At 36.0% G+C, this 18,521-nt stretch overlaps 1 protein-coding gene across 3 annotated transcripts in view; it reads right to left on the reverse strand.

Moving 5' to 3' along the window:
• FANCL (FA complementation group L) overlaps positions 1-13,857 on the reverse strand; it is a 91,468-nt gene extending 77,611 nt beyond the window's left edge. The window contains exons 1-2 of one of the 3 annotated variants that reach the window (XM_080814306.1): positions 13,681-13,790; positions 1,144-1,205 (exon numbers count right to left, since the gene is read on the reverse strand). Coding sequence is in view for 1 of the 3 variants with exons in the window: in XM_080814304.1 (XP_080670430.1) it covers positions 13,681-13,776 (96 nt within the window). In the remaining 2 variants the exon portion in view is untranslated. Of the gene's footprint in view, positions 1-1,143; positions 1,206-13,680 lie in introns of all 3 variants that reach the window. The other 2 variants (XM_080814305.1, XM_080814304.1) reach the window with 2 other exon arrangements.
• Positions 13,858-18,521: the final 4,664 nt, after the last annotated feature.

Genomic DNA, 18,521 nt, shown 5'->3' on the forward strand with positions numbered 1-18,521 from the left:
AAAGACAAACAGAAATATAATCTTTTACTCCAACAATATAAAATGAAAAAGAGTAATAAAATTCTCAAAAAATAATCACCATGAGAATTTTAGCAGAGGCTCCCTCAAAGCAGATTCAAAACTAAAGGAACACAATTAAATGTACCCCATAACCTTTACTTTCATGATAATACTACAGTTCTGACTTTCATTACATTTAAATGTCCTTTAAAAAAATGAAACAAAATGTACTACTGACCTTTTCAAAAGGTCAAGTAACAATAATTCACTATTTCATTAAAGCACTAGAAGGTATTATGTAGTAACTTTAACCTAACTTTATAGACATCCCACACATAGATGTAAGAACAATCTGGAATTCAGAATTTACATGAAAAATAGTAAAACTACTCTGATCTGTTATCTGAAAGAATAAAATTCCAAAGTCCCTTATTTGCAAAATCCAGCCATTTTAAAAGGTCAAATGCTATGTTACATGCCATAATATTTTTCTGATTCAAGAAAATGTCCAAAATTAGCTTTTTTAGTTAAAGCATATAAAAAATGTTAATTGCTCTCAAAAAGAAGTCTTCCAGGTTGTATGGAACAAAGTAATGACAGTTGCCTAAATCTGAATCTCTCCATATATCCTCCCAAATAGATCAATATTAAGAACATCTAATATTGATCAGTGGCTCAGTCAGTTAAGTATCCAACTCTTGGTTTGAGCTCAGGTCATGATCCCAGGGTCATGAGATCAAGGCCCACGTTGGGCTCCATGCTCAGCACAGAGTCTACTTGAGATTCTCTCCCTCTCCCTCTGCCCCAACTCTCTCTCTTTAAAATAAATAAAATCTTTAAAAAAACAAAACAAAACAAAAACTAAAACCACAAAAAACCCATGTCTCCATCAAAATCAGAAAACAGAGAACACTATAAACTTCAAACTACCTGTAGGAAGAAAGACATAAACCACTTTCCCGTGGTTTTCACTCTGGGGCTCCTATACCAAGTCCTTTTAAAGAACTATGAGGTTCAGAAAAAAAGTGCATGGAAGAGAGAAGAGGAGACTGAACTAAGTGTTAAGATAATAATAAAGAGTTTAGTAGATCAGAGCACTACAGGGAGGGTGCTTAATATGAACATAAAAGTCAAGAAGCTCACCTTGTAAAAGAAATACACAGGTAGAAGATGATAAAAAGGCAGGTGGAGACATCCTTTGGAAACTGGGTATTAGGAAGAAAAGTAAGAATGGAAAACTGAGGAACTTATGTAACAAAATAAAAATACTCAACTCCTCCGTCAGCCCTACTTAAAAAATCAGCCATTAAATAAACTGCACTTTGCTTCAACTACAGAAGAAAGTATTCTTAAACTAGTAATTTTATAAACTACTGCCAACAACCGAATTCACAAAGATGTTTTCATCAATGCCAAGCTACTATGAGTCAAAATCAGAATAAAAGAAAACATTTCAAGTGATAATGATCCCCCATGCAAATAAAAAAAACACAAGGCATAAACAAATTACAATACTGAATTATATTATCATTAGTAAGCATCTGTACCCAGGCTCAGAAGTTCAAAAACTATGAACAGAAATTACAAGGAAAAAAAATTTAGTTCAAAAAAAAAAAAAGATATTACAGTAGAATAAATTAATAAGTGCTCAAGGAAGAATAGAGTAAAATAAAAATTTCATAAGAGGCAGTGTGTTGGATAGTTCAGGTAGTAGAGCACATGACTCTTGATCTCAGAGCTGTGAGTTCATGCCTCAAGTTGGGGGTAGACAATATTTAAAATAAAATGGTTAAAAGTGGCATATGTTATGGGTATTTTACCCCAGTAAGAGTTTTTAAGATTTGGGGCACCTGGGTGGCTCAGTGGGTTAAAGCCTCTGCCTTCAGCTCAGGTCATGATTTCAAGTCCTGGGATTGAGCCCCAAATTGGGCTCTCTGCTCAGCAGGGAGCCTGCTTCCTCCTTTCTGCCTGCCTCTCTGCCTGCTTGTGATCTCTCTCTGTCAAGTAAATAAATAAAATCTTTAAAAAAAAAAAAAATTTTAAGATTTATTTATTTATTTTAGTGAGAGAAAGAGAGTGAGCAGGGGGAGGAGCATATCTGTATTAAGATACATATCTTGGGGCGCCTGGGTGGCTCAGTGGGTTAAGGCCTCTGACTTCGGCTCAGGTCATGATCCTAGGGTCCTGGGATCGAGCCCCACATCGGGATCTCTGCTCAGCAGGGAGCCTGCTTCCTCCTCTCTCTCTGCCTACCTCTCTGCCTACTTGTGATCTCTGTCTCTCAATAAATAAAATCTTAAAAAAAAAAAAAAGATACATATCTTAATATGCAGACTTTAAAGAAAAAGTCCATTAACTTATTATGAGACCAAATAATATATGGGAAATAGAATAAAAGTAGCACCACACTTCTCAAAGCAAGATTTTAAAAAAGCAACAATAGAATAGAACTTTTAAGAAACTGAGATTTCTGCTTCTAGCTATGATGGAGAAACAGCAGCAGGATTTACCTTTCCACTTTAACTAAAAACTGGACAAAATATATGAAACAATGATGATCAGACATCAAATAGGTAGCAAAAAACAGTGATTACTGAAAGAAGGGAAACAAATGAGAAAATCTTTATAATTATCCTGTCTTACTACCTGGAGAATTTTTCAGACTTCACAGCAAGGATGGAGAACCAAATGGAGCCAGACAATTCTCCCTGATTTGACAAAAGGGGGTGAGTTGGGGGAGGCAAAGACATGTATAATTCACAATGTACAGTACCAAAGAGGAATGCCATATAAGAAGAGACAATACACAGAGAATGAACGTAGACAATATCAGTGTATTGTTGTAAAAGTCATCAGCTAAGTATGATTGCTGCATATATGTGAGAAAACTACCCAAGGCCAGGGAATCATGAGACTGGAACATGCAAAACAATCTCAGAGCTCACACAAGGCTGGGAGTAGTCATGTTTCCTCTCAGAAGAGTAGAAAACCTTATACTATAAAGGTTATCATTAAAGAGAAGTGGTGGGACTTCTCTTCTGGGAGTGCCTGGGTGGTGGCTCAGTCAGTTAAGCATCTGACTTCGGCAAGGGTCATAATCCCAGGGTCCTGGGATCAAGCCCCATATCAGGCTCCCTGTTCAGTGGGAAGCCTGCTTCTCCTTCTCCCTCTGCTGCTCCCCCTCCTTATGTGCTCATGCTGTCAAATAAATGAGTAAAATCTTAAAAAAAAAAAAAGAGAGAGGAAGAGAGAGTACTCTGAAGATTACTGCCCAAGTGGTAGAGCCAAATTAATCTAGGCTAAAGTCTGTTTTGATTCTGCTTAACAAAGCTTAGAAGCAAACTATGAAAAGCTTAAACTGTTTCCAAATAATTTAACTACAGCTTAGAATAAATCAAGAATATTTAAGAGAATAAAATTATCTAGCACACAATAGTTGGAATGCACAGTATCTGGCATCCAACCAAAGTATGCGAAGAAACAGGAAAATAAGATTCATAATGAAGAGAAAAAAAAATCAAGAGAAATACAAAAATGGCAGATGATAGAACTGCTTAAAAAAATTCCAACAGTGATAACTACATATGTTCAAGAAGGTAGAGAAAAGCATGAGTATGCTAAATAGAACAGGAAAGATAAAGACAGACCCAAGTCAAAGAGATGAAAAATAAAATGTCTGAGATGCTATAAAGTATTAACAGCAGATTAAGTATTGCAAAAGAAAATATCAGGGTACCCAAAGGCACAGAACATTCAAGAGAAAGACACTGAAACAAGCAATGAAAAAGAACAGAACCATTAGTGAATTATGGAATGATTTTTAAATGCCCTACTATACACCTATTTTAAGTCCCCAAAACGAAGGAGAAGAAGGGAAAAAAATTTAAGAAATAATGGCTGAAGTTTTGCCCAAACTGAAAATATATACTCACAAATTCAAAAAGCTCCACAAACCCTATGGAGGAAAATCATGAAGAAAACTACACCTAGGTGCATCATAATCTAATCAACAAAAACCAATGATAAAAAGAAAAATCTTAAAAGCAGTCAAAAACAACACACTTACAAAGGAACAAAAACAAGAAACAGAAGAGATTTCTCATAGGCAATAACGCAAGAAAATTAAGCAACATCTGAAAAGTACTAAAAGAAAAAAAAAATCTAGAGTTTTATACCTAGTAAAAGTATCTTTCAAAAGGCCAAACACCATGTCAGACATAAAACCACTGAAAAAATGTATCAGTACAAGCTATGCACTATAAGCAATGTTAAAGGAATAACCTAAGGAAGAAAGGAAATGAAATAAGAAATGTAGATATACAACAAAAACTACCAGAAACAGTAAATATCAGGTAAATATAAACAACCTTTTTCTTAAAAGGTCTTTAAGAGGATCACTGTGCCAAACTGGACAATCTGAACAAATAAATAAGGACTGGATTACAAACCAAGGTATAAGATACAATATCTATGAGTCCATACTGATATAAATGATTGTTTTAATAAATGAGGGAGGGGCACCTGGGTGGCTCAGCATATGCCTTCAGCTCAGGTCATGATCCCAGGGTCTTGGGATCAAGCCCCACATAGGGCTCCCTGCTCAGTGGGGAGCCTACTTCTCCCTCTCTCTCTGCTGCTCCCCCTGCTTATATACTCACTGTGTCTAATAAGTTAAAAAAAATCTTAAAAAAAATAATAATAAATGAGGGAGCTAAGGAATAAACCTAATCAAAGAAGTGAAAGACCTGTATTCTGAAAACTATGTACTAATAAAAGATGAGACCAAAAGAAAAGAAAAAAAAAAATGACAAGACATTCCATCCTCAAGGACTGAAACAATAGATATTGTTAAAATATATAGAATATGCCATGGGGAAAAAAAGTCTCTTCAACAAATGGCACTGGGAAAACTGGACACCTACAAGCAAAAGAATGAAACTGGACCATTTCCATACACCATACACCATACACAAAAATACACTGGATTTAATGGATTAAAGACCTAAATGTGAAATGAAACTGTAAAATCCTAGAAGAGAACACAGGGATTAATTTCTCTGACATCACCCACAGCAACATTTTTCTAAACAGGTCTGCTGAGGCAAGGGAAACAAAAGCAAAAATAACTGTTGGGACTACATCAAAATAAAGACTGTGCTCAGCAAAGGAAGCAATCAACAAATCTACTAAATGGGAAAAGATATTTGCAAATGACATACCTGACAAAGGGTTAGTATCCGAAACATATAAAGAACTTATATGACTGAACACACACCAAAAAACCTTAAATTATCCAATTAAAAAATGGGCAGAAGACATGAACAGACATTTCTCCAAGACATACAGATGGCTGAAACACATGAAAAGACAGAAGCTTAACATCATTAATCATCAGGGCAATACAAACCAAAACTACAATGAGATTATCACTTCATACCTGTCAGTGTGTCTATAATCAACAACACAAGAAACAACAAGTTTAAGGGAGGATGTGGAGAAAAAGGAACACCCTTGCATCGCGGGTCAAAATGCAAACTGGTGCAAACATTCTGGAAGACAATATGGAGGTTCCTCAGAAAGTAAAAATAGAAGAACTCTATGATGCAGTAATCATCTATACATTTTAGGTATCTATACATTTTAGGTATATACCTAAAAACACTAAATTCAAAGGGATACATGCACCCCTAAGTTTATTATAGCATTATTTACAACAGCCAAGTTTCAGAAGCAGCCCAAGTGTCCACTGACAGATGAATGGATAAAAAAAGATGTGGTACATATATACAATGGAATATTACCCAGCCATAAAAAGAAATGAAATCTCAGCGTTTGCAGCAACCTGGATGGAACTAGTGGGTATAACACTAAGTGAACTAAGTCAGTCAAGAAAGATAAATACTGGGCACTTGGGTGGCTCAGTGGGTTAAAGCCTTCTGCTCAGGTCATGATCTCAGGCTCCTGGGATCAAGTCCTGAATCAGGCTCTTTGCTCAGCAGGGAGCCTGCTTCTTCCTCCTCTCTCTCTCTCTCTCTCTCTGCCCGCCTCTCTGCCTACTTGTGATTTCTGTCTGTCAATAAATGAATAAAATATTTTAAAAAAAGATAAATACCAATGATTTCACTCATATGTGAAATTTAAGAAATCAAAACAAATGAGCAAAGAAAAAAATAGAGATGAACCAAAAAACAAAAACAAAAACTCCTAACTACAGAGAACAAACTGATGGCTGCCAGAGGAGAAGTGGTAGGAGGAGGAGGGATGGGTGAAATAGGTGATAGGGATTAAAGAGTACACTTATCATGATGAAAACAGAGTAACGTACAGAATTGCTGAATCACTATATTGTACACCTGAAACTAACAGAACACTGTATGTTATCTATATTAAATTTAAAAACTTAAATAAATATGGGAATTAAACTAACCTTCCTTACAGAAGAATTCAAGGTAAATTATATACTCTACCTTAAAAGAGGGGGAGAATAACCCTTCACTCCTTAAGTGGGAGCAACTCAGAGATTTCCTTCCAAAGAGTAAGTATGGAAGGAGGAGAAGAGTTAATGCTGCAGTAGAGAAACTGACAAACACTATTTTAGCCAAAGTCAACATCAACAGTGGTAAATCATATTGTTGGTTTCCTCCCTTTAGATCATGTGATGAAATGGTACTTAAATTCTCAATGTTCCTCTCAAAAACTAATAACCAGTAACATAAATCAATGGAACAGGACAGAAAACTCAGAAATAAACCCACTCTAAAACTGTCCTTAAAAAATAAAAGTCTCTTAATAAAGGAAGATAATTATTTAAAGGAAATAAAAATTTAAAGGAAAATAAAAGTATACTGGGAGTGTTAAAAGACAAATGGAACTAAAAGATATGACAACAAATACACAAAAGGGAGGGGATGGGAAAGAGTACATTGCATGATTCTTATAAGTGGTATATTTGAAAGTAGATTGTGGTAAATTACAGTAGCATACTGTAAACCCTAGAACAAACACTCAAGAGACAAAAGTGATATGTAGCTGATAAAGCAATAGCGCATATAAAATATAACCCTAATATTATTTATGGAATCATGACAAGTTTAAGATGTATACTATAAACCATAAAGCAACTAATTAAGAAGGAAAATAGCTAATAAGCTGATAGAGGAGATAAAAAATATTATATAGTGTATAATGAAAATGCAGAAAAAATGGAAAAGATAAAAAAACACATAGAACAAACAAAAAAGCAGCAAAATATTAGCTTTAAACTCAATGATATCAGTCATCCATTAAATGTAAATGGTCTAAACATCTCAAAGCAAAAATCAGTTGATTTTTAAATTCAATAAAAAAAATAATGTCCAGAAGAAATCCCCTATAAATATGACACAAATAGATATCAAATAAATGGGAAATGATTAAGCCATGCCAACACGAATTAAAAAAAAAAAAAGCTAGAGTCACTATACTAATATCAGAAAATAGAGATTCTAGGACAAAGATCACCAGAGATAAAAAGGGTTATTTCACAGTCTTTATTAAAAAAAAAAAAAAAAAAAAAAAAAAAAATCAGTTCAAGAGTGCTCAACAATCCTAAAAGTTCATGTACCTAATAAAAGAACCTCAAAATAGGGGCACCTGGGTGGCTCAGTGGGTTGGGCCGCTGCCTTCAGCTCAGGTCATGGTCTCAGGGTCCCGGGATCGAGTCCCGCGTCGGGCTCTCTGCTCAGCAGGGAGCCTGCTTCCCTCTCTCTCTCTCTCTGCCTGCCTCTCTGCCTACTTGTGATCTCTCTCTAATAAATAAATAAAATCTTTAAAAAAAAAAAAAAAAGAACTTCAAAATATACAAAGCAAAAACTTACAGAAACAAAAGTAGAAACTGAACAATAATTATAGTTGGAGATTTTCAATACCCCCATTCACTAATAAAACTAGTAGACAGAAAATCAGTGAGTATTTAAAAAACTCAAATAGCATTATGAACCAATTTGACCTGACATTATAGAACAATCATACAACAGCAGCAAAATGCATTCTTTTCAAATACAGACATAACATTTACCAAAATAGGTCATATTCTATGCCATAAAATAAGTCCCAATATATTTAAAAGAATTTCAATCCTACAAATTCTGTTGTAACCAATATGAAACTAAATTATAAATCAATATCAAAAAGATATCTAGAAAGTCCTAAAATATTTAGAAAGGTATACTGTTGTTCTAAGTAACCCATGGGTCAAAAGAAAAAAAAAAGAAAGAAAAGAAATTAACAAGTATTTCAAACCAAAAAAGAAAAAGAAAATCTAACATATCAAAGTATGTGTGATACAGCCAAAGTAGTGTCTGAAGAAAAATTTACAGCACTAAACAATTATATTACAAAATAGAGGGGCGCTTGGGTGGCTCAGTGGGTTAAGCCTCTGCCTTCGGCTCAGGTCATGATCCCGGGGTCCTGGGATCGAGCTCTGCATCAGGCTCTCTGCTCAGCAGGGTCCTGCTTCCCCACCCCCAACCCTCACCCCCCACCTGCCTCTCTGCCTACTTGTGATCTCTGTTAAATAAATAAAATCTTTTTAAAAAAATATTATAAAATAAAAAGTTCTCATTACCCATGAGCTAAAATTCCACCTGAAGATACTAGGAAACTTAAGATCAGAAAACAAAGAAATACACACACATATACAGAAAGCAAAGAAAGACACAGAAAAATAAGCAAAAAAAAAAAAAAAAAAAATCAATAAAATCAAAAGTGGCTTCTTTGAGGAGATCAATAAAATGTTTAAGCCTCTACCCAGTTGCACCAGGGAAAAAAGACACAAAATACCGTAAGAGTGGGGACAGGAAGTATCTATAAAATATATCCATAATTTCTTTGATATTTCAACCTTTAAGAGTTGGTGCCTCATTTCTCTCCTTTTGAATATGAACTAGATTTGAGGCTTGCTATAAAAAAACAGAAAAAGCAGAAGTAAATATGTGTAACTTCAGAGACTGGTACCTTTTCTCCAAAAGTACCATGCAGCTTTATGCTTGATTTATCACGCAGGGGGAAGCTAGTTGCCATGTTGTGAGGACCCTATGGAGGTCTATGCAGTTAAGGAACTGAGGCCTCCCAAGTCAAAGAGAAGTAGAAAACAGGGGGCTCCAGCCGATATCCATGTGAATGAGCTATCCTGGAAGCAAATCTTTAAGTTCTAACCAAGCCTTTAGAGAACTGGCATACTGGCTAACATCTTCATGACAAGTCCGTAAGAAACAGTGATGCAGAACCATCCACCTAAGTAGCTTTCAAACTCCCGATCCATGGCAAAGGTAAGATAACAAATGTTTGTTATTCTAAGCCACAAAGATTTGGAATAAGTAGTTACACAGCAAAAGATAACCAATATAGGGAACATCATTACAGTTCCTAAATACATTCACTAAAAGGATAAGGGAATATTATGAAGTAAAATTTAAGCCAATAAATTCAAACATCTAGAAGAAATGCACAAATTCCTTGAGGGAAACAAACTGCCGAGCTCACCCAAAAGAAAAGGAATAACCCAACTGAGAAAATAACTTATTTAAATCACAGGGATCGTTCATTCTCTCTCTCTCTCTCTCTCTCTCACACACACACAAACACACACACACGTGCGCACACACATGCACAAAGAATCAATAAGTTCACAGACTATAATTTTTAGAAACAGTATTATCTAATTGTAAAACTAGAAATAACAAAATTAATAATCGAAAAAAGATTTTCATGAGAAAAATTTTTAAATCTTCTATTAAGTAACTCTTGGGTGCAAGGGATCTACAAAGTAAAATTATGTAAGTACTAAAAAATGATTATGATAAAACACTACATGTCAGCACATACAGCCTACTTTAAAAACAGTGGTAAGAGGGAAAATGCAGAGCCTTAAAAACTTGTATCAGTAAAAATGTGCTCTCACAACCAAATCTGGGAAAATTTAAGCATCAAAATAAATAAGGCAAGTAACGATTACAATCCATTAAATTATTTTTAAAACTTCTGATACAAATAAGTGGGGGAAAAGAGTTTACTCCTTATAATAAAGGGACAATAAAGAAGAAATAATGGAGTTAGAAAAATCATCATTTGGCAACCACCAAATGATGGTGGCTCAATTAAGATACTAAAACTGGTGTGTGTACCTGAAAGTTTGATGCTTCAGAGTAGCTCTCTAAAAGTACTTACGAATTACAAAAGGCAAATCTGGCACATGCCATCTTAACAAGGTGATCAGAGGTAACATCATCAATGAGAACCACTGACTTCACATGCCCTAAAAAGGACACAGCATTCTTTGTGTCATCTGTGCTGAAATTATATCATCTGAATTTAATGATGAGGAAGTATCAGTCAAACCCAAACTGAGGGATATTCTTCCTAATATCCAAACCATAGTCTTAATAAATGTCAAGTTCATAAAAAACAAAGAGCCTAAGGAACTATGCCAGACTAAAGAAATAAGACAACTAAATGCAATGTGATACCTTAAAACTAAATACAATGTGGTATCTGGTAACTTACATCTCACTCCTTACAGGAGGCTGGAAAGAGGGGTACAAAATATATAACTGCAACATTAACAAAATCTGAATTTGGCCTCCAGTTTATGGCATTATATCATGATGAAACTTCCTGATTTTGATAACTATACTGTGGATATACATGAGTTTGTCCTTGTTCTCATGAACTATATGCTGAAGTATTTAAGAATAAAGAGACACTATGTCTGCAACCTAATCTCAAACTGCTCAGAAAAATAATGTCTATATACCCACCCATATATATACACGCAGAGTAAAATCAAATGGGGCAAAAGTAAAATGGTGAATCTGGGTAATTTTCATACATGTTATTTTCTGTAAATTTGAAATTATATACAAGACAAACATTTCTAAAGAAAACCAGTCCCATCAAACATTAAATAATGTGTTTATGTTAAGAAGTCAGAATTGTAGCTACAGCAAGGGTCACAAGAAAATTCATCTAATCTCAATTCTGACATTTACACAAGTTTTCTCACAGGCTTCAGTAGAGACACACATATAAAGTACTTTCCTTGAAATGCCTAAAATTAGGTATAACATGGCTCCAGATAAAAATGTAACTTAATCTCTCTTTAATTTTTCTAAACATTACCTGAAAATGAATCAGGTTTTCAACTAGATAATTCAAGACTGATACTTCCAATTCAGGGAAGAAAAAGTGGATTACCTTTATTCCAGAAATAGTAATGAAATTTAGCCTCTACTTTCTGCAATGGTCATAATGAATTTAAAGAAAAATTAATAAATCCATAGGTACCCTCTATAATCTTTCCTTAATCACAGTGCACTCGGATTAGTTCTACCTTAATATACTAAGGGGTGGGTAAAAGTTTCATTTAGCAAGTAAATTTGATAATTCACTCAGTACTTTGAGAAACTACTATAGGTTTTGAGTAAACTTCAAAACATATGGTAATTCCTAGGATATGGCCCCTACCCTCAAAAAGTATGTTTTCTGGTGGGGTAGAGGGCGAAACAGGTGAAGTTTGTGTTTTTGTAGGCACAAACTCCCAGTCTTAAGTTATAGGGATGAAAAGTACCACATGGAAACTATAGTTAAAACTCTATTGCCTATTTGAAAGCTGCTAAGAGACTTATCTTAAAAGTTCTCATCATAAGAAGGACACCTGGGTGGGTCAGTGGGTTAGGAGGCCTACTCTAGATTTTGGCTCGGGTCAGGATCTCAGGGCCCCAGGATCAGGCTCTAGTCCTGCTTGCCACTCAGCTGGCAGTCCTCTCGAGAATTCTTTCTCTCCTCTCTCTCTCTGTCTCCCTGAACTTCTGCACCCACAGGATCTCTCTTTCTCAAATAATTAAATCTTTAAAAAAAGTTCTCATCATAAAAAAAATTATAGAACTATATATGGTGCATCTGATGAACTAGACTCACTGCGATCATTTCATGTCATATACATACATCAAATCATTATGTGTTGTACACCTGAAACAAATGTTCCATGTCAGTTATACTTAAAAAAAAAAAAAGCATGAAACAGGCTTCTCTTTAAAGTTAAATTAAGTATCAAGTTTTCAAATACCCAATACTCAAACACTTAAATATTTCTGAAAGCTGAAACCATTCTCTTAATCACTATAATTAAGAGTTAAATTTTACCTCCATCCCACTCTTTTAATGCTGACAATGTTTTGATGAGGATTATTGAATGGAGTGTTAATCAAGGTAAGGTGGAGCAATGCAATTATTCATTTTCCTTTCAGAAAATAAAAATAATTCTGAGAATAGAAATTTTTACTCATCACCATGATGTTTTCAAATTATCTGGTTAATTACTAAATTTTAAATTTATTATGACAAAATTACATAATTTGTGTTTCTATATAACTGAGTTCAAATACTGAAAATGTGCATGTCTATAAAAGATTCATACATATTTTTCCAGAAAATACAGTTGTTTCAATGTTAAGTTGTTTAAAAATGACCACTTTCTTTCCTCTTCCGAAATTTCTCCTTATTTCACATAGCAAATCAAATCCTCAGGTTAGTTGCATGTTATATTTTATAGCTAAAAGGTACTGCTGGTAATCTAACTATTCGCGATCCATATCAAAAGTTGCAGGTGGTTAATTTGTGTGTAGTTTCAACAGTTTTTCCTCAAGCAGAATCTGTTAATTTTAAAATAAAAAAAAAGAAAGAAAGAAAGTATTGTGCTGGTGAGAGAGGTTGCACAATGTTGAGTATAAAGGTCTGGGAGCAAAAATCTATACTCAAAAATCTAACCCAGTATCCTGGTGCAATGCAGAGAGAGGAGCAAAACGCGGGAGTGGAATCTGATTGCCTCGCTTTCAGGGACTCTGGCAATCATGGACAAGTAACTTAACCTGTCCACTTTCCCATGCCCTGATTTACTTAGCTATGAAGATGGAGAATGATTTCTTTTAATTCTGCCTCAAAGGGCCGAGGATTAGTGAGATAACGTACTTGGAAAGCGCTTTGTAAACTTCAAACCTGTACACGTGTGTTACCATGTGTCATCAACTCCACCACAGAATTAAGAAGTCGCCTGGACTCAGGAAAGGTAATTAATTCTGCTGTCAAGATTTCGTACAAAATATCGCTACAGGAAGTGCTCAGGGACACAGGACTTAGTTGAGAGCCAAAAGGTCGTTTTCCTCCAAAATACATTTTTGCAGGAAAAACGAGTATAATCTGCAGGGATTCCCTAGTGAACGGTTGGCCACCAACCTTCGTGGGGCTTGGGGGGGCGGGTGTTAGAGACAAGGTAAAAATTTGCAAAACAATCAAAAAACAGTTCAAGGTGGAGCAGACGCGGAATCAAAAAGAGGTCAAACTCAGGAAGCGCGCGCGAGGGGGCGTGGCCGTCTGCCCCGCCCCCGCTCGCGTCCCGCGCAGAGCTCCTCTCGCCGAGTCCCTGGCCCGACCCCGGCCCAGGCAAGGACGCGGTAGCCAGTGGCGGGTTGTCAACAACCGCAGAAGTCCTCGAACCTCCAGTCTCCCAGGAGCCGTGAGGCGCCTCCCCTCTTAACTCCCGGCGGCTAAGGGCCCCCTAACTGCTCCCGTAACTGACTTCCAGGGGCGGAGCCGCGCCGCGAAAGGGACAACCTCCTAACAAGCGGGCAACAAGCTGGCGGGTACCTGAGCCGAAATGAATCCTTCGTACACGGTTTTCGCCCGGTTCTGAGGCAGAAGCAGCGGGCACTGGCGCAACAGGCTCGCCTCCATCTCCGCCATGGTCCGCAGTCCGTGGGGCCGCTGGGGGGAGGGGGGGTGGTTATCCGTCGGCCAGGGCCCCGCACATGCGCAGTCCCGCCTGCGCCCAGGGCTAGGAGGGGAGGAAACCTGGCCTTTGGCGGGAAAAAGCCTCGAGGACCGGGCGGAGTGAAATTAAGGTCTGGTGCTACTTGGAGCACCTGGCAGAGAAGATGTGGCTCTGTAGGAGGCAGCATTGGCCCCAACAGCAGACAGGAGGGAAGATTGTCCTCAGGTTCATAGCTCTAATTGAACAAGATCATTCCAGCCTTGTCTCAAGAACCGTTTTTGGTGATTTTGTTTCATTTTATTGAAAGACTGCTACAATTTTTCTGCAGTTGTACCTCTTCCCGCATAAAATGGGACTTCCGCAACTTTGAGATTGCATTTCTTCCAGCGTAAGATGGTTTGTACAGTCTGGGTGTTGTAGTATCTCTTTTATTTACCCCGAACCTCCCTCCAATCCCCTTCTTCACTGCGGTCTGTCTCCTATTGGCCTGTTCTACAGGATCTTCTGTATGCCCTCAGCATACGGAATAATGTATTATTCTGTATATATTATTATACAATGTACTATAATCTATTCAATATATGCGACTAATTCTGTGGTTTGCCAAGTTTAGTCAGATACTATTAGAGAGATGCACAAATATGTGTGTATACATATACATATACACACACAGATATATCTCCAGACTCAAGTCAACACTATAGTCAGTTTCGGTGCACTGCACTCACAAATATCTAAAGGCAAAACATGAGGGAAGATTGCCAATTAACTTGATGAGCCAAAGTTAATTTTTCTTTGACAGCCGCTTCTCTACATTTTTTAAACTCAGGAATGGTAATTACCCATTTTCTTTTACTAAGTGTTGATTAAATAAGTAACATTACTATTTCCACAAAATCATTTGCTGTCCCAATCAGTGTTCAAATGCATTACATTTTTGAGCACTAGTATTTGCAAAACCTCATTGTAATATGCCAAGGCTATGTAAAGATGAATAAGATATACTCCCTTCCATCTTTATTGCCCTCAGAATGGAATCTGACTTCTTGAAGATTAAAGTTGCACAACAATTGTTACGGTACTCTGGATACTTAGGGGAAAGCAAGGATACTGCTGCAGGGGTTAGGTTTAAATTACACTAAGGCAGTGGTTCTTAAAATGTGATTCTAGAATCAGCAGCATCAATAACACCTGGGAATTTGGTAGAAATGCAGATTTTCACTACATCTCAGATCTAGGGAATCCCAAATTCCGGGAGTGAGGCCTAACCATCTGTGTTTTAACAAGCCCTCCAGGTGATGGTGATGCACAATGAAGTTTGAGAATCTCCTCAGGGAAATGACCTACAAACACTCCATTATGCAACTCATTCCTTAAGGATGATACTGTGTTCAACCATCACAATCATGTTAAACAATTTACATAGATGCCCAGGCTAGATCCCTGACTAGTGGTTCTCAAAGTGTGATTCTTGGACTGGCATCATCAGCATCACCTGGGACCATGTCACCGTGCCCCCCCCCCCAAAACCAACTGAATCTCTTTAATTCTAGGAGACAAGCTCAGCAATCTATGTTTTAACAAGCATATGTTTAAAACCTCTGTGTTTTGTTTTGTTTTTAAAGATTGTATTTATTTATTTGACAGAGATCACAAGTAGGCAGAGAGGCAGGCAGAGAGAGAGAGAAGAGGAAGCAGGCTCCCTGCTGAGCAGAAAGCCCGATATGGGGCCCGATCCCAGGACCCTGGGATCATGACCAGAGCCGAAGGCAGAGGCTTTAACCCACTGAGCCACCCAGGCGCCCCCCCTCTGTGTTTTAACAAAAGATTCTGATGCAAACTAAAGTTTAGAAACCATTACCCTAGACTTAGTGGTTATATTTCACACCTAATTCTGTTGTGCAGGTAGTTGAAAGTCATTGCCCTAATCAAGTGAGTAATTGTCAAAGTTCTGAGCTCAGTTACCTAGCCACATTGTGACTAACTGAAGTGAACTTATCTAAAAAAGTATTAAGAATTAGAAATCAGATTAATAAGTAACATTATAGAGAGGAATAAAGAACCAATTTTACCTTTTGGAAACTTGGCATAATCTATATAGTAATGAAATGTCCTGCAAATAGAATAAGGAAGCCATGAAATTACAAGGATATTTTCATCCAAAAATGTCCTTCAGCTATGAAAGATAAATAAGATATGGTTGTGGTTTGTGACATTCCTTTAAAGAATCCTTTGTTGATGGGGATAAGATTTGCTAAAATAGCAATTTTGTTTCTATTAAGTAAAAGAGAGCAAGTAAATGAATTATCCATAATGTGGAAATAGCTGATTTTATAAAATTTTGAGAAATAACTAAATAAACAAAAATAAATTAAAATTTACTCTAGGGGTGACTGGGTGGCTCAGTCAGTCTATTAAGCGTCCAACTCTTGATTTCAGCTTGGGTCATGATCTCAGTGTCCTAGGATGGGATGCCCTGGGGGGGGGAGGGGGGGCGCATGCTCAGTGGGGAGTCTGTTTAAGGATTCTCTCCCTCCCTCCCCTTCTGCACCTTCCCCCATGTGCTCTCTCTCTCTCTCAAATAAATATATCTTCAAAAAATAAAATAAATTAAATAAAATTCGCTCAAAGATTCAGAAGTTTAGAATTTCATATGTATATAATCATTTCAAAATAACAAAAACATTTTAAGTATCTTTATCAAAAAATTAGTAGTACCCTTTTTATTCTTTAATATCTTATCTATATAAAGTTAATGTTAGCAGGTCTACAGGAAACAGATATAATCATACATTGCTGATTATTATGCATAATTCACAAAATGTTTCTAAAAATCAGTCTACTTATGTACAACAGAAAACATAAGAATTACTTTCTTTTGAACAAATACTTATGGGAGTATATCCCAAGAAGATAATCCAAAAATGTTTAAGTAGGAGACAACTTAATGTCCAGTAAGTTAGAAGTGGTCAAGTTATATAACATGATAAAATGTCTAAAAGCCATTAAAATGACATATGTGAACATGTAATATTGGTACATGAAAACTATATATGAAGTCTCGATATGTGAAAAGAACAAAACAATGTCAAGAGAAAGAGAAGAAACTTACATAATTAGTTGATATTTTAAAGATAAAAGATCTTTCATTTTTCTGTGTAAAGCAAATTACTTAAGAGACCATGAATTTTTTAAAAGAAGGCATTAGCTAAGATTTTTATAAATGTAAATGCTGTCCAACTTAAAATCATCTGTTGAGTTAGAGAAGCACAGTATAATGAAAAGAGAGTCAAGAAACTTCAAATGCTTGATTCTGTATAAATCATATAATGATTTATAGGGTCCTTTGCAATTCTAAAAATGTATTTGTAAGAAATGAATGGGCTTAAAAACAATAATTACAGTTAAATATGGATTATCCAAATAATAAATCTGAAAAAACTCAACTTTGAAAATTCCATTCACAATGTCATTCCACTGAGTGAGAATTTGTTTGTGAATTCTAGGGTGGAATGCTGACATTGGATACTTCTGCAATTTTGTCAACAATTGTAACAAGAAAATTTAGTCTTGTTCACTTTTAGTTGGACAATAAATGCTTTCAGGAAATGATGGAAGAAAGTTATGAACCAATTATTGCAGCAGGAGATGAAGTTCATGTTCCGTATGGAGTGAACAGCAAGAAAGAATTGAAACAAGCATCTTTACATATGATTTTATTATTTTGTTTGATGAATCAAAAGGATTCATCCCTTGAATGTTCATGTTCAAATTATGAACTAAACACCTTACAAATTCAAATGTACATAATCTTCCTTCTATAGAACTTACCATTTAGAAATTATTATGTATCAGCAGTTTGAAATTCAAAGCAATTTTATATACACCTATAGTCATTCTAAAATGACAAAAACATTTTAAGTTTATAAAAAATTAGGACTTTTGGGCACCTGGGTGGCTCAGTTGGTTAAGTGACTGCCTTCAGCTCAGGTCATGATCCCCAGAGTCCCTGGATCAAGTCCCACATCAGGCTCCCTGCTCAGCACGGAGTCTGCTTCTCCCTCTAACCCTCCCCCCTTTCATGCTCTCTCTCTCTCTCAAATAAACAAAATCTTTAAAATAAATAAATAAATAGACAGATAAATAATAAATAAATAGCAGGGCTTTTAAAATATTCTTCAAAACTGTAAGTATATAAAATTGTCTTTTATAGAATACATTCTTCAAATAGTCTGTCTGAGGAGGAAACATTTTAATCTCATTTTCCTTTATAGCCTAAAATAGGTACAAAGTAAAAGATATTGCGAAAGGAAAAGGGCACAAAGGAATGGAAAGTCACATGTCAAAATTGGCTGGTCCAAGTTTTATAGCTGGAACTCCATATGAAAACATGACCAACAAAGGTAAAAGATGAAATTTCAAATTTTTAGGACCCTTTAGAGCACCAGTATTTATTTACTAGACATATATTAATATAAATATATATTTATAGTTTTATACTATCATGTTTCATATAAATTATAACAGTATTATAAAAGTTATTTTCTGTATTTAAAATGTATCCACCTTTCTGAGAGTATCTTACCTAACTTCATTGCATGGTTTGGTAGAAGTCACAACCTAAATTATGCCCTCTTCCTCAATTGTCCGGAGACTCTAAAAGACAAATATAAATTTGGAAGAAAATTGAATAGACTTGTTGGATAAGCAGTTTCAT

This window comes from Martes martes (genome assembly GCF_963455335.1).
Source record: "Martes martes genome assembly, chromosome: 9".
In the NCBI taxonomy this organism is placed as follows: Eukaryota; Metazoa; Chordata; class Mammalia; order Carnivora; family Mustelidae; genus Martes; species Martes martes.